The 14975-nt window shown below is 44.1% G+C and overlaps 2 protein-coding genes across 2 annotated transcripts in view; one reads left to right on the top strand and one right to left on the bottom strand.

Moving 5' to 3' along the window:
- Positions 1-1915, bottom strand: part of KAT2B (lysine acetyltransferase 2B) — a 41472-nt gene extending 39557 nt beyond the window's left edge. Inside the window, exons 1-2 of the mRNA XM_041466229.1 lie at positions 1802-1915; positions 400-576 (exon numbers count right to left, since the gene is read on the bottom strand). Coding sequence (XP_041322163.1) covers positions 400-576; positions 1802-1915 — 291 coding nt within the window. The remainder of the gene's footprint in view (positions 1-399; positions 577-1801) is intronic.
- A 638-nt stretch (positions 1916-2553) lies between these two features.
- The window catches only part of PP2D1 (protein phosphatase 2C like domain containing 1), a 28580-nt gene continuing 16158 nt past the window's right edge, over positions 2554-14975 (top strand). Inside the window, 5 exon segments of the mRNA XM_041466227.1 lie at positions 2554-2601; positions 3400-3496; positions 9650-10310; positions 10312-10353; positions 10355-10548. Coding sequence (XP_041322161.1) covers positions 2554-2601; positions 3400-3496; positions 9650-10310; positions 10312-10353; positions 10355-10548 — 1042 coding nt within the window.

The following is a 14975-nucleotide window of genomic DNA, read 5'->3' as shown; positions in this document are numbered from 1 at the left end:
TACGCAGGGAGCGCTGCAGCAGCGCCGCTAACCCAGGCTCACCGCCCTCACCGGGAGCCGCCCCGCCCGCCGCCGCCTCCCGCGGAGGGACTGACGGAGCGGCGGGCAGCGGCGGCGCCGGGACGGGCAGCTCCCCGGGCGGGAGGGAGGCGGCGCTACCCGCGCGGTCCCGTATTCGGTGCGCGCGGGTTTAATTTTTGCGGCCACCGGCCGGAAAGCTCCGGGGGGAGCAGGATCCACCGGCACCTCCGCAGCCACCACTTCCTCGGGCAGCGCCGGGCGGCGGCCGAGCCGCCCCCGCGCCCGGCAGGGCACGGCCCTTCCCCATCTTCCTCCCTCCCCTCCCGTCAATCCCCACCCTCCGTGGGCGGGGGGGCTCCGCGGCCGCCCGGCCGGTACCTTGCAGGCGGAGTAGACGCCCAGCTTCTCCAGCTTCTTGGCCCGCGGCGCGGCGCGCAGCTGCGCCTTCTTGCCCGCGGTGCGCGCCGAACCAGCCCCCCCGGGGTTCTCGGCGGCGCTGCGGACCGGGCCCCCGGCGGCCACCCCCGCGGCGGCCGGGGAGCGGTGCGCCCGGCCTTAGACCCTCCCCTTCACCGCTCCGCCGCCGCCGGCTGCTCCCCGGGGGGGGCGGGAGGAGGGACCCGCCGCTCCGCGGGCGGCTCCTGCCCCGCCGGCGGGGGTGGGGGCCGGCCCCCGCCTCCCGCCGCTGCGCACCGCAAGGGCGCGCCCGCCTCCCTGCGCGGGGCTGCGCGGGCGGGCGGCGCCCCCGCGGGAAGGGCGGCGGCGGCACCCGCTGCGTGCGGAGCCGCTAGGGAGCCATCCCGGCCCTCCGGGAGGCCGCGCGGAAAGTTACCCTAAAAAGAGGCTGCATCGCTGGCGGTGTCGAACGGTCCCGAACCCCGGTGAGCCCGCGGTGCTGCCGCAGCCGCTGTGGCCCCTCGGAGCGCCGCTACTTTGTTTGGCTTAACCATTGCCTTCCCACTCTGTGTACTCTGCGGCCAGCTTTGAAGGGTTCAGTCTTCTTCCCGAGATAATTTCTAACTGAATGTAAGAGTACGGGTCAGTTTCAAATACTGGCTAATTCAGAAACTCTCTGCTCAGTTTCTCGCGTCATGGTTCTGGCGCTTGGTTGTTTGTTGTGTCCAGAAACAAGTGTTGAGACCAGGTCAGTTTATACCTTAAAGGGATTACCCTTTAACTGAAACTTAATTTAAGGAAATGGCCCTGCTCCAGAGAACGCACTCCATGCACAGCAGCAAGTGCACCGGGTGTGAGGCGGTTCTGCCCCGTTGCACGTATTAAAACCGTGGTTGAGCCGTGAGAAACCACAAATGGCAATTCCGTACTACGGCACCACGGTTTAAAGGGTTGGGATTGAGGCTGGGCGTTTGCGTGGGATTTACGGTTCTTTGATGTGTGAAGCTAAACTATCAAAGAAGCAGTATGAGTTTGGAGGGAAGTCCCGGCGCAGACAGAGGGCTCTTGCAGGCACAGGGCCTTGGCACCTTGCATGGGGAAAGCAAAAATAACTCTAGGTTTGTGCGGAGTAATATTTGGGGGGAAAGGTGTGTGACAAAACCCTGTGGCGTCCTTCTTCCCTTCGCAGCTCCTGGGGGTATTTTCAAGCATGATGTAATACATTGAGCTGGCATATTCACGAAATTATAGGAAACCAGAATGGAATAAAATGAGGTATTTAATGAAACAAGGGGATCTGTTGCTTTTCTCTATTTACTTATTTATATTTGTATTTTGCTGAGGTTTTAAAATCGACAGGGTGTTGATGGGCTGGGGGTCAGACCTGCTCCCCGGCTCGGGCGGAGCCGGGATACCCCGGGGAATCCGCGGCAGAGGCCGGGCTGGCTTCGGGCTTGCCAGCAGCTGTGACAGCGACCCGTAAGATGGCTGCTGCCATCCCCGGCGCTTTAAGACGGACTGGTTAAGGTGGAGGAGCCGCTGCCCTTGGCGGTAGCAGCGTCAAGATTAATAGGAAATTAAACGCGATACGAAAATCCAGTTTCTCTGACATTTAGGAGAGAATTATCTTCGTCTTTTATTTTTAATTTTTTGTTGTAAGTGTCCGAATCGCGTTTTAAAATAGCAAATAGCCGCTGTAGGTTAAGCAGCCCCAAGAAGCTCTTTGCTTGCATTTTCTTTATGCCGGTTAGGTTTCTGCTTTCGGACTTGAAAATGAAACTGTTCTTGCTTAGTTTCGCTTTCAGCTTTCCCACGACTCCTCCTCGGCAGAGCAAATGTTACAAGCAAAGAGCACATCTGGAACAACACACTGGCTGCGATGGACCGCTTAATATCCCCGCCTGAACACAGACCCCCTAGTTTTCCTGGGAGTTGATGTACCTTTACATGCCCCTGTATGTTTTTCGTGTTTTGTTTTTTTGGGGTTTTTTTCCCCCCAAATCACCAGGTTCTCCTTTAACCAGGTAGATAATGATATTTAACCCAGCATTAAGTTTGCCCACTTGCATGTAATGAATTACAGTTTTGATACTGAAAATACATTTGCTGCTTTCACACAGATTAATAACTCCACCGATGTGCATCGAGGCCACTCAGTGGGCGCTTATGTCTGAAGCTGCACAGGTGAATGCTCACAGGATCACAGCTAGGTGAACAACCTTATTCTTTAGGAACCTTAAAAGCCTGAAAACTTATTACTTCCAATAAAGTAAAATCAAAGACGAAAGTTGTCAGGAAGCAAACTGCAGTTCCTTCTTGAATCCTCAAGAGCATGGCTGTCTTACAGTACCATGTATCTTTTTTTCCATTATACCTTGATGCTCGCCAGATAACCAGAAATGTAAGTCTACCAGCTTGTGGCTACAGATACAGTTACTATAGTAACATCTATAAACACTAATTTCACTACACTTGCAGAACTGCTGCCTGCTAGAAGCTGCTTGGAAAGAAACCACTCTAACTGTGAATAGGTAAGTCTTTATTTTTTTTTTTTTAACATTAAGACTGATCATTGCTCAAATTCTAACTTTGTGCGAATATGTTGTTAAAAACAAAAAGGAAAAAAGCTTTACTTTGTCTCTAACTGCTCTAGCAAAAAGTAAAATATTCCATTTAAAATTTTAGCAAGACTAAGGAGCGAAAAGAAAAACAAAAAACAAACCTCCTATGCTTTGACATACATGTGGATACATGTCATTGTTGCATATATCCAAGCTGTTTTCTTCTGTTGGCTGAATTCACAAGTACACTACATACTAATTTTCTAATTATAATGCATGCATAAATCTGAGCACCATGTAACCCCTCTGTTGCTTGGTTTTCATCATTAAACATGAATATATTAAATTAGATTAAAACTCACAGTATTGTCTGAAAAACCCTCACCACGTTTTTCAGTTTCTGTTCTTTGGGGCATGTCAGTGGGTTTGCACAAGTCGAGCTGACTCTGAAACCCGAGTTGAGGAAGCACGGGTGGGAGCAGATGATCCTGCCTGTGCTGCTCAGCTCACAAGCTCAGGTGAGTAGCCAGGTGACTTCAGGAATGCTACTCATCTGCATCAAATTAGGGAAGGCAGGAGCTAGGTGAGACACAGGTGCCAGCTCATGTGTGTTTCAGGTCTCACTCAGGCTGCTGATAGCCCCGAGGAGGTGCCTGCTCAGAGCCCATGCTCCCAGCAGATCAGACATGCATTTCACATTTGTTGCTCCTGCATGAATTCATCTGACAGGCTTAAATGCAAGAGCCTGTGTGTTAATATTATTCCAAGGAGGCAAAGGAGACAGCTGCATTCTTGAGTCACGAAAGAGGAAATCAAAATACAGTTTAGGGTGTGCCGGACTCCTGGTTATTACCAAGTTGTCATTTAGGCTTTTGGGGCCTATCTTGCTCCCATAAATTAAAGAATGACTCAGGTAATAGCAGCCTAATGCTGAATGCTACTGCTCTGACAGGGACCACCCAGCCCACAGCTGAGCTCTGGGAGTCTACCCCTAACCCTGATCCCTGTCTCACAGCCCAGTCAGATCCAGCACGCCCAACCCAGCCTCGTCTCCCTCCTTTTGTTCAAGTGAGATTTTCTTCCAGCACTCCCACCCATTTTTATTCTTGCCATTCAATTCCAATAGAAAAAGCGTAGCTCTTGCTCTTCCAGGAAACTTCTCTGAGTATGAAAACCTGTTGCATCCTTTCATTAGTGCATTCCTTGTGGGTGAAGTGGCCTCCATCCTGGCCACCAGGTATTCAGGAGTGCTATCAATAATTTATGAATCACTGGAAGTATTAACAGTACAAAAGTTTTGCCCCCTAGACCATCTCTAGCATCTCATCAGCTTCCCAAGGTGCTTACATGTGACTAACAACACAGACCTTCCCATCAGGTTTTTGCTCTGGTAGGAAACCTCACACCCCAGTTTCTAAAGGCAAAAATGCAGAAAAATAAATGGAGAAAATGTCATTTGCAACACACATGGCTGCTCCAGGCACACAAATTTCTTGTTAGTGATGGACCATTTAGCAGTTTTTATGTGCTTCTTTCCCAGAGGATGCTCTTTTTGACTGCAGTCAGACTTTTGATTTAACCCAAATCAAATGAGAAAACCAAAGGCTGGAGTCACTCCTGCCTCTGCACAGTTTGAGCTGTGTGTGTGAAGTCCAGAAGATGTTTGTTGAAGTTATTTAGCCATCAGCAGTCACTGCATAGGCTTACACTGTATTATTTTGTGGTAGTGGGAGCTCTGGATTTCTTCTAGCAAACATGGGATGTACTATCTATTTTTCCCTTATCTTCTCTTTGACTCCTCACAATTCTTTTGTTTATCCCTTTCTCTAATGTATTTTTTCTGTTCTTTCTATTCCTCAACTCATGGCAGAGATTCCTGCAAACCTCTGGGTCACCACTGGGTGCATTTTGACTGCTTGTGCCATGCAGGGCCTGTCATTTGGTGCTGCAAGCCTGAAATACCCCTGGGAGACTGGCACAGGCACTGCTGGCAGGTTGGGAGAGGAAGGGCCTCCTTTCTCCATCCTGCACAGAAGTGCAGGTGCCAGCCAGCACCCTTGATACAACACTGACGTAGATATTATTTCTGTAAGATGAAGTTACAGTCGCCTAAGAACATCTGATTGTGCAAACCCAGCCATGGGTCTTCCACATATCTGTGTGGGGAACCACCTGGAAATCCTAGATTTTCCAGGAACTAGAGACATAACGGCAGGCACCACTGCTCACCACTCAGCCAAGCAGCAGAAACTAAACCGGCTAAAAACTTCCATTTGGACCAACTGTAATAGTGCTGTGTACAGCTGAAAAATGCAGAGGAGCCCCAGGAGTACAGCACCAACCCCAGATGGGGATTTGTGGGGTGAGGGAGGCAGGATTTCACTGGGAGTGCAGAAGGCAAAGTTATGTTATCACCACCCATCTTCTACCTTCTGCCACAGCTTTCTTTGTGGGTCCCCAAGCCCCTCACATCCCTCGCCTCCTGTGCCCAAGGCTGGCAGGCTCACCATCCCACTCAATGTTTCACGGCTTCTCTGCCCCACACAGGCCCTTGGGGGATAGCAAATTGCTACTTCTGCCTCACTGAGACTGACCCATCTATGAGGAAGAGCTGCAAAATTATCTGGAGTGTAGAAAGAGCTGGTTTGTCGTTGTTTCACTACTCCTATTTCCCATTTTGATGCTTCCTCCCAGCTGAGGAGCTGCACCTCTGCACAAGGGGACAGTGTCACAAATTAGAACTCTCGCCCAAGAAGACCTAATGATGGGGACTCTTATTTTATAGGGTGGCACAAAACCAGAGGGCCTGGAATCCCGGGATTCCAGTTTTGGACAACACTTTAGGAGATAAATAAGGAGACTAATTATCTTAATTTATTCCATAATTATTTTAATTATCAATCACTTCCTTCTTTCTTACCTATTATCAGGTTTCCAGGTGGGAGTACAGGATTCTGAGTCCTGAATGCAGGCTCTGCCCCTGGCATTCTCCTGTGACTCACCAAGTTTGTCTTTATCTCTTCCCACCTATCATAACTAGACTTTCTTGAAGCTGCATCACTGCTTCTGGGGATGCAGTAAGTAGGCTATACATGCACACATAAGTTGACTCACTTGGGAGAAGATGTCCTGCTCCTTCTGCACCATTCGCTCTGTGGATGGTTTTGGAGAATGAGAGGACCAGCCCTGATAAAAAAAATTATGGAGGGTATAGGGCATGGCTCCTGGGTTAGCAAACAAGTTTGTTTTTTCAGGTGAAGACTTTTTCAGAGGTCTCACATGAGTTTAAGGAAGGCTTTGTGAGGATTTTCACACAAAATATTTGTTCTTTGCTGCTTTGGCCAAAGATGACCACGTGAACCTGGGACCTGCTAAGGCAGCACCCACCCAGCAGAGGCTGGCTCTGACTGTGCTGTGGGATGTGAGCTACACAGCACGTTCACACTACACCAGACAAGTACCAATGCCTCACCCAGGGTGGCTCCTTGACAGATGCTGGTGGCATCAGGCATCCTGCAGCTCGGGGACAGACAGTCCTGGCCATGCTGAGAGTCTCTGTCATGGTTGCTGTATGTGGGTGTGATGCATTCACAGTTTTCCAGGGGAGGTGCTGCTGCTGGAACTCTGCTGAAGGTGTGGAGGCAATGAAGCAATGTCCTGGTGTCACAGGCACATGGGAAGGAGAGGACTGAGAGGGAAGCACTACCTGAGACATGAGCAATAAGTAAATCAGGGAAGCAGGAAAAGACAGGCAAGGAAGCTGGTGCTCATTCAGCAAGAATTTGTTTATATGTACTAGTTGATAATATTTTGATGAGAAACTCAGGGAGACCATGACCTCCATTTTACATCCCACAATCCTTCTCTGCCTCTTCCTGTCACCCACAGGCAGGCAAGCATCTGTCCAGCACTGGTTTCAGCATCAATAACAGTCACCATTTTCTAAGACCACAAGTATGTAGCAAATAATAAAACCCCCAAACCTAAGAGAGGAAGGAGTTCAGGCCTGGAGATTGTGCAAGCTAAGTTCTGACTGCGTTGAAGGGAAGTGAGGAAGAAGCACTCTCTGGGTGGAGATAGCATGTGTCAAAGGGAGATAACTGTACATGGGACTTGTCTGTTGCAATTCAACTCAGATCCTCCATCCTCAAAGCTCAGGAATATCTTCCATCTTTGGTAATTAAAAAATGATGATTGTAGAGCCAAACTGCAGAAACAGAAAATAATCTTGCCTTACCTTATTAACAGCAAGCAGCTCCAAGTGTCATAGCTAGAAGGGTTTTCCAGAAATATGAGATTTACAGAGACAATGGTATCATCTGCCATATGAGCCTCATGCTCTGCCTCGTTCTGCCTCTTTTAGACAGGCCAGTGCATGGCAGACTAAGCTCTGACCAGGAGGCTCTTTGTTATGACACACACAGTAAATACAATTTTTTTGCCCTTGAAAACACATGTAATCTCAAAATGTGGTTCACTCCCTATTCTTCCACATCTAATTTCTTTTTATCTGCTTCTATTTTCATCTCAGAACATTAAACTGTGTTGGGTTTTGGCTCCCTAAATAGGCACAGGGAAACTGCAGTGAGCTAGAAAGCTGAATTTTATCTTTCACTGTGAGGCTGGCAGTGCCTTAGCTTGGTGTATTGTGCTGTCAGTATCTCACTGTTATCCTTTAACCTGACAGCAAAAAACCTCCCAGTCTGTATTTGTTCCTGATGAGAGAAATGCAAGGAGAGAAGGACATACAGACTAATCTTTTTACTTCATAAGAGATCAGCAAAGCAAATGTTTCTTTTTTTAAAATTTTTATTTTTACAAGGGTTTTAGCTATTAACATAAGCAATTTATGCATAGCATAAAAAATTAACATCAGGGTTGCCCTTTTAATAATTATAAGCAAAACTATTGCAACTAAAAGAGTTACAGCCTGTCTTGCTACATGAATTATTATGTATATTATCACATTATAATATTTCTGGTTATTTACACATTATAATTAACTTGGACTGTTTTGGTGCTTTGAAAATGTGATTTGTTAGCACTTACAGCCACTTATGGAGATACAAACCCAGGTAAAATGTATGTGAGTGCTATGAATTTAGTTTGCTGAGATCAAACTAACATTTTGCTGAAAGTTTTCAATTTCCTGTCTCTAATCCAAGGGGCTTTTATATACACTAAATATAAAATGGGTTAATATTTAAAAAATGGACAAAAAATAGCTTACCAGGCATTTTGTATACACTAGTCCCAATTTTTCTAGTCCTGAATGTATCATTGTAAAGAAAACATTGAAGTCTTGTGACATCTCCCAGTCTCAGATTCAAATTATGCAGAATAAAGGAAAAGAGATCTGCACAAGCAGCTTTATCCATGTACCTCCTTACCTTTCCCTGCTGAAGTGGTGCAGCATTTTCAGAGGAGCATGGTGTTCACCTCTTGTAGAGAGACAAACTTTCCTATAATCTGGTCCTACAGCAGACTGGGAGTTGTAGCCAGCTGCAAGCCACCTCTGAAAGGATAAGCTATACTAAACTGTCATAAGGGGTTTTTAAGTGGCTCTGCTTAATATCACCCTTGACAGAAGATATGTTGTAATTGATCTACCTCAGATGATCAGAGGCACTTGATTCATTAAGATGTATTAGGATTAATTTGAGCTGGAGGAGGTTAGGGCTTCGAATTTAAGGAAATTTTATCTAACTGCCATGACAGAAAAGAGGCACACATTGAAACACAAACTGCAGAAATCCTTATAATACACAGGTGATGGAGAGAAGTAGTGAGACAAAAAAAAAAAATGTACTTCCTAGCTGAAACCCTGGAAGAGAAAACAGGTGCAAAATAGTTTATCCAGGTGTGGCTGTATGGAATGCAAACAGAGCCCCAGCAAAGGAATGAGGCTGAAGTAGGATGAAATTCCCAAAGGCTGCTCTTGTAATGTGGCTATGGGGTATTACTGCTGCTAAACTACCTTCCTTTGCCCTGGTGGTGAATTAACAGCAGTTGACAAAGATTAACTGAAACAGAAATCTCATAACAGAGAATACAACAGCACATGCATTTTTGTCTGACTTTTCTCATCCATAAATGCTAGATACTAAAAAAAACCCTATAATCAACTTGAATATAAACATTATGTTTTCATACTTAGTAGATACATGAAGTATAGGCTGGCAAGCTTAGCTGCTCACATGGTGTTAGGATTTTGCGTTATGGTGTCTGTGCATGTATGTCACGTGCTGGTTTAGGGGGAGAGGATGTTATGCAAGCAGCAGTTCATACTGAAATTTTTCAAGCCTGAAGCAGAATCACTTGGAAAAAAATTCTAGGTAAAATGGCTTAGCTGTTTCTGAGAATAGGATTTGAAAAATATGTTGTTTTGAATGTATTAAGCCAAAAGTCTTTTTTTTCCTAGAGAAGCTCCAAGACAGTCAGGTTTTGAAATACCACTTGGCAATTTGGCTGAAATGGCATCAGCAGTGTTTCTTTTGTCATTCTTGTCAATTTGCCCAAATCAGAGCAAGTTTCAAAATTTAGAAAGCAGCATCAGTTTGCCCATGCCAGGCAGAGACATGCCAGCATGCAGGTACTGCATTCGAACAGGTCCCTCTGTGCCCCAGGGCTCTGTCAGGAAGCAGTTTGCTTGGAGGCTCTACAGCTCTGACTCTTGGCTTTGCAGCACCAGGTGCCAGGCCTGGGAACAGCACTGGGGGTGCAGAGGGAGGCGAGAGAGACAGAGCTGATAGGGGAAACAGGAGCAAGGAGCTGGAGTGGAAAAATTGGAGGTACATGGGGACAAGAGGGAAGATACAAGCTCTGGCTGGCAGAGAAGCTGGTGCTGACTAGAGTCAGGTCCTTGCAGTACCTAAATTCTACACTGCTAAATTCTCTGAGACACATAGGCAGAAGATTCATTACTCACTTGAATTTCTTGTGGATAATCCCACTCCCACACCATTTTGCCAATATCAACAATCCTGGTACTTCTAAGAAAGCAAATAATTCTTTAATAAAAGCATGACTGATCTGCTAAGATAAAAATTCCACATGGCAGAGAGTCATGGAAGACGGGTTTATTGTGCTGGACAACCATGAAAGTAGGTCAGATACATGCTTTCTAGAGGTTCTTGATGGCTGTCACGGTGTGACAGCTACAGATACAATTGTAGCAAAGCTTCCACTTTTATTTCTTGAACAGCTTTCTCACATAGATTCCTCCCACAAAAATAAAAACTACAAAGAGCAAATTCTAGAATTTTTTGCCAGACTAATCAAGGCAGATTACAGGGAAAAAGAGAAGAACCAGGCAATGAGGAGACCAACAAGACCAGTCTATTATGAAAGTGTATGCTAAGTCCTTTTGGAGAATGCGGATTTTTACAGCTGGGAAGGAAAGAGGTTTCCAAAGTTCACTGGAGTGGCTGTTCAGTGTGAAAAAGAATTCCTAGTGAAGAGACGGATGGCACTGGGGAAGAAGAAAGAAAACATCCTGAAAACAACACACACAGCCCATTAGCCAGGACAGCCAAAGGTGTTGCTGGGCTACTGCACATTGCTATTATAGGTAAGTATATTCCACACCAGGATTTTTTTCCCTTTTTCCCTTCAACCAACTAAGTAAAAAAAAAAAAAAAAAAAAAAAAAAAAAAAAAAAAAAAAAAAAAAAAAGAGGCAAGCCTAAATTAATCAAATTAATCTAGAGATTTGTTGGCAGTTGGTATCTGGAGATAAAAAGCAGCAATTCCTTTAGCTTGACAATGTGAAGCAGACATGATTAATTCCCTCACAACTGATACTGCTATCTGACAATAATATTCAGCTTATTAGATAAATAGCCTGACAACAATATTTGAATTAAAGCATTTAATTCAATTTACTAATGTAAACGACAGTTAGGAAACATTCCGTAACACACCTCTGTAGGAATAGTATGATTTTTTTTTTTTTTTTAAATTAAGAGGTTTAAAGTGTCATCACTTTAGAACAGGCTTCTGATATTTGATGCATCAAAGTCCTTGTGTCAATGAATCATACTTAAGATATTCTTTTAATTCATTTGTTTCATTGGACTGTCACCACATTTTACTACCAGCAAGCTGAAAACATGCTTGAGGGAATAATCTGAATGATTACTTTCTGAAATAGAAATCTGTTGTATTTTACTCTTATGAAAGAACTATTCAGACCTGTTTCCTCATGAAGTAGAACCTTGCTTTTCTTTAGTACAGAATCAGTTATTTTTTACAATCAGAAACAATGGTACATACTAATGTTTCTTCACCTACCCCTGCTACAAGGGACACTAGAAAAGCTCTTGCAGACTAGCAACTCTAGCTCCTTCCCGGCTGGAGCTAGTATCTTCCCACCTGGTGATGCTCTAGTATCTTTCCACCTGGTGATTTTTGTTACTAGTTAAGACCTCTCCTGTACATAAAACAGCTGTGAGATTACAAGCAAGATACTTGCTTTCCGACGGAGTGCACAAGCAGAGTGGATAAAAAAAAAGCAGAGTGGGTATAAAAAAAGCTGGTGGGCGAAGAGTTCCAAATGGATTTGTGTCTGCAGTTATATTCTCTTCCAGCCTCTGCTTGAAGGACATGCCCAGCACTACACCACTTCTCTATCACTCTCCTTGGCATTAGTCAGGAGTGGGCTGACACTGCCACTGACATCAGAGGCACTCTTTTTTCCTGTGATGTGTGCATTCACACAACTTGTAAGACTTCTTCACATTTCTCCATATGAAATTTGACCAAAATTAATGAAGAGAGTCAAAGACGAGTAGAAAAAGGGAGAACCATTTGAGAGACTTCATTGTGGGTCAAGACAAAAAAAATAAATAAAAAAAATCATGTTCTACATTTGAAAAAACCAATTCCAGATATTAAAAAAATACTTTTCCTTAACAACAACTTGCACTCATCTGCCAGCCTGAGAAACACTGTAAACCAACTTTATCATGCACTGGCACTGATCTAGGTAACTGTGGTGTATCCCATCTCCATTCTTCAATGCTTGCTCTACTTTAACTCAAATAAGCTTTCTGCAGTTATGTGACCTTTACTGCTACAAGTATCAAAACAGGTAGTTCAGCACTAGGCTGGCTATTCTTTCAGGAAATGCAGTCACACCTTTACTGGAATACAGCATTAATTCACAAAAAGGCTGCAATGTTTTCAGAGGCATTTGTTTCCACCTTATTGGACACACATTTTATTTCAAAGAGATTGATGAAGGCAAGAACTGAGGTTGGGTGAATTCTTTGCCAAATTGCTGCTGGGTCTTGTTACCTGCCTCATCCATTCCTTGCAGAGAGGGTTTCATGATGGATGCAATTAAGGATACCATAAATTCAAGCTCTGCTAAAAAGTTTTGAAATTCATCAGAGGTACTTTAAATCTTTTATGATTAAAGTCCACATTTCTGCACCACTGCTAAATACACATTTATTAAATATAATACAATTAATTTACCACCAAATGTACCACATCAAAGGAAAAAATGCATGCATGAACCTTGATTTTTCCCCAAGGAGTGCATTCTTACACAAGTACAGACATGTTTCTTCAGCTCCAGATAAGCAACTAAAGAGGATGGTCAGATACAAGGAGCAGGAGGTGGTGACATGGGCCATCTTCTTCATTTAGTCCCATATTGATAAGCTAAGTTTTGTTGATTCTTTTGCCCTGTCTCTGGTTTGCAGACAAGAGAGACTTGCATCCAAAAGGGACTAGATTTTACTCTTTCTTGCACTCAAATTGTTCCACATGGGTTATATTATGGCCTTAGTTAGGCTTACAGTTGGTGGTCTTGCTCCAAGGGTTCAAAGGATATTTTACACATTCTTCTAGCTCTCCATGGAAATCAGAGGAAGGAGGGGGAAACAAGCACAAGGAAACATACAGAGCAGAACTTAAAGGCATCTAAAATTTATACTTAATTAAAAATATGCATCCTTCAGAGTTTGGTATTTTGAATCACTTTCTGATTTAAGGCAGAAGAAATCTGCCTTCACAGACTACACGTAGCTGTCTCCTACATTCGATGATGCCAATACTGCCCAAGGAACACAACTGCTGTGTAAGCAATGCCTACTCATACACCCTTTTCAGAGGTCTGTGCCCCAGTCTAGCCAGATGATATTAAAACACAATATAAATGAACACACTGCAGCCAGCTTCATGTCTAGAAAGCCACCACATCCCAAGCAAGTTCCTTCTGCCTGGCATTGCTTTTGCCAACACATCGGAGGGGACTGAACATCTCCCCTAACACAGGAAATGGTCTCCCAGGGCAGCCACAGAGGACCTCAGACAACACAGCACTTTGGTTCAGAGCTCTTTCCTTTATGCTCTGTGTTCAAATCTGACATGACCAGCTCCCTGCAGTGTTGCAATTTCTAACACTTTTAATTCTCAGATTTCAGAAATGTTATGGGACAGAAAAATACCTCTTCCTACTAAAGCCAAGAAATTAGTCCTCAACTTCCCACAACGACTAAGAATTCTTGCTCCCTTGGGTGCCTTAACCAAGTAAGAGATTTAAGGAATCCTGTAAGTAAACAGTAAATCCTACATCATGCCCAAATTATTTTCAAGTACTGGAATTTGTAGGCTGCCAGAAACAGTCTGAGCTGAAACTTCTTGCTGAGTTCACTCAGACACTTGAAATCACATGTTCTCATAGGAGAAAAAGTATTTGAGAAAAATAGAGAAGTAGCACTTTGGCTGGCTTTTAAACAAGACTGCATATTTTTCATATTAGACTGCACTTTAAGCTGAATGAAATGTCACCTAAGACTCCGCAGAAGAGTTTATTTGCAGTCAAGAGATAAAGATTCCAGAACAGTCTTCTAAGAATGACAGAAAACTTTGCTGTAAAACCAGAAACAGATTCAATGATGGACATATTGTTGCCTGTGAAGTAATTATTAACTATGGTCTCAGGTTTTTTCCCAGTCCGTAACAAAAGTCGGATACTCTAAGAGCAGTATCTTTTAAAAACCCAGTATGCTCTAAATACTGTTTCAACTTCAGATGATGTATGTGCAGTCTTACATAAAAATGGAGTCATGGTTCTCAAGAGCACAGCTCTTCTAACGTGAGAGAAAACACTTCAGAATGGTGGAAACATCAGCACTAATAAACCAGATTTGTAGAGGAATACCTGAGAACTACAAGGGCTCTTGGACGTCACAGAGCTCCAGTAAAAAGAACATCTGTTATACCTGTACCTCATCTGTTATACCTGTCCCTACCAATGCTACTTGCCAGTTTCTTATATCGGCTTCTAATGGGCTTTGAGGGGTTTTGGATTACCTGAAGTACTTGCAGCAACTCTTTAACATTCACTCATTATTTGAGAATGCATGAATGCTGTTCAACAAAACAGGACTTTGTGTGTCAGTATCTAGTATCCCTCACTGGAGGCAACTTAACTGACTCAAACACTATTAATCATCTGCAAGATAGAATACAGCTATTTTATTCCAGTAAAGGTATTTTTCAGAGCGACTCAAAAGGCAATCTGAAACAAAACCAGTGAAAATGTTCTAGAAAGAATTATGGAATTCTAGGAAGAAAAATGGAATTCCTAATAAGGAAACCAATGACCACAAAAATCAAACTAATCCAGAACTGTCTCTTTTCAGTAACGATGGAGTAAATTCAAAGAATAGAGATACACTACTCCAACTCTAGCACACAAGGTGACTCTGAAGAACTCAGTGTGAAGACAGAAAATTTTATCTAAGTTTTCATCCACAGTGAGACTTCAGAGCAAGAAGAAGCCAACCCTTTCTATGCAACAGGTCCAAGCCACAGCTATAAACAGCTGCAAGAGAATGTACTGGCATCAAGGTCTAAGGCCACAAAAATGACCCCAAAATAGACAAAACCATGCCATCTAATTCTGACTCAAAAACACAGCTGGCAGAAAAAATGGACTCCAATTCATTTTGTGACAATCTGCAGGTGATGTTGGTCAAGAACT

This window comes from Pyrgilauda ruficollis, unplaced genomic scaffold (genome assembly GCF_017590135.1).
Source record: "Pyrgilauda ruficollis isolate IOZ18807 unplaced genomic scaffold, ASM1759013v1 scaffold2, whole genome shotgun sequence".
NCBI classification, from domain to species: domain Eukaryota; kingdom Metazoa; phylum Chordata; class Aves; order Passeriformes; family Passeridae; genus Pyrgilauda; species Pyrgilauda ruficollis.
Note: the sequence above shows the minus strand (reverse complement) of the source record. Positions and strands in the feature narration are given on the sequence as shown.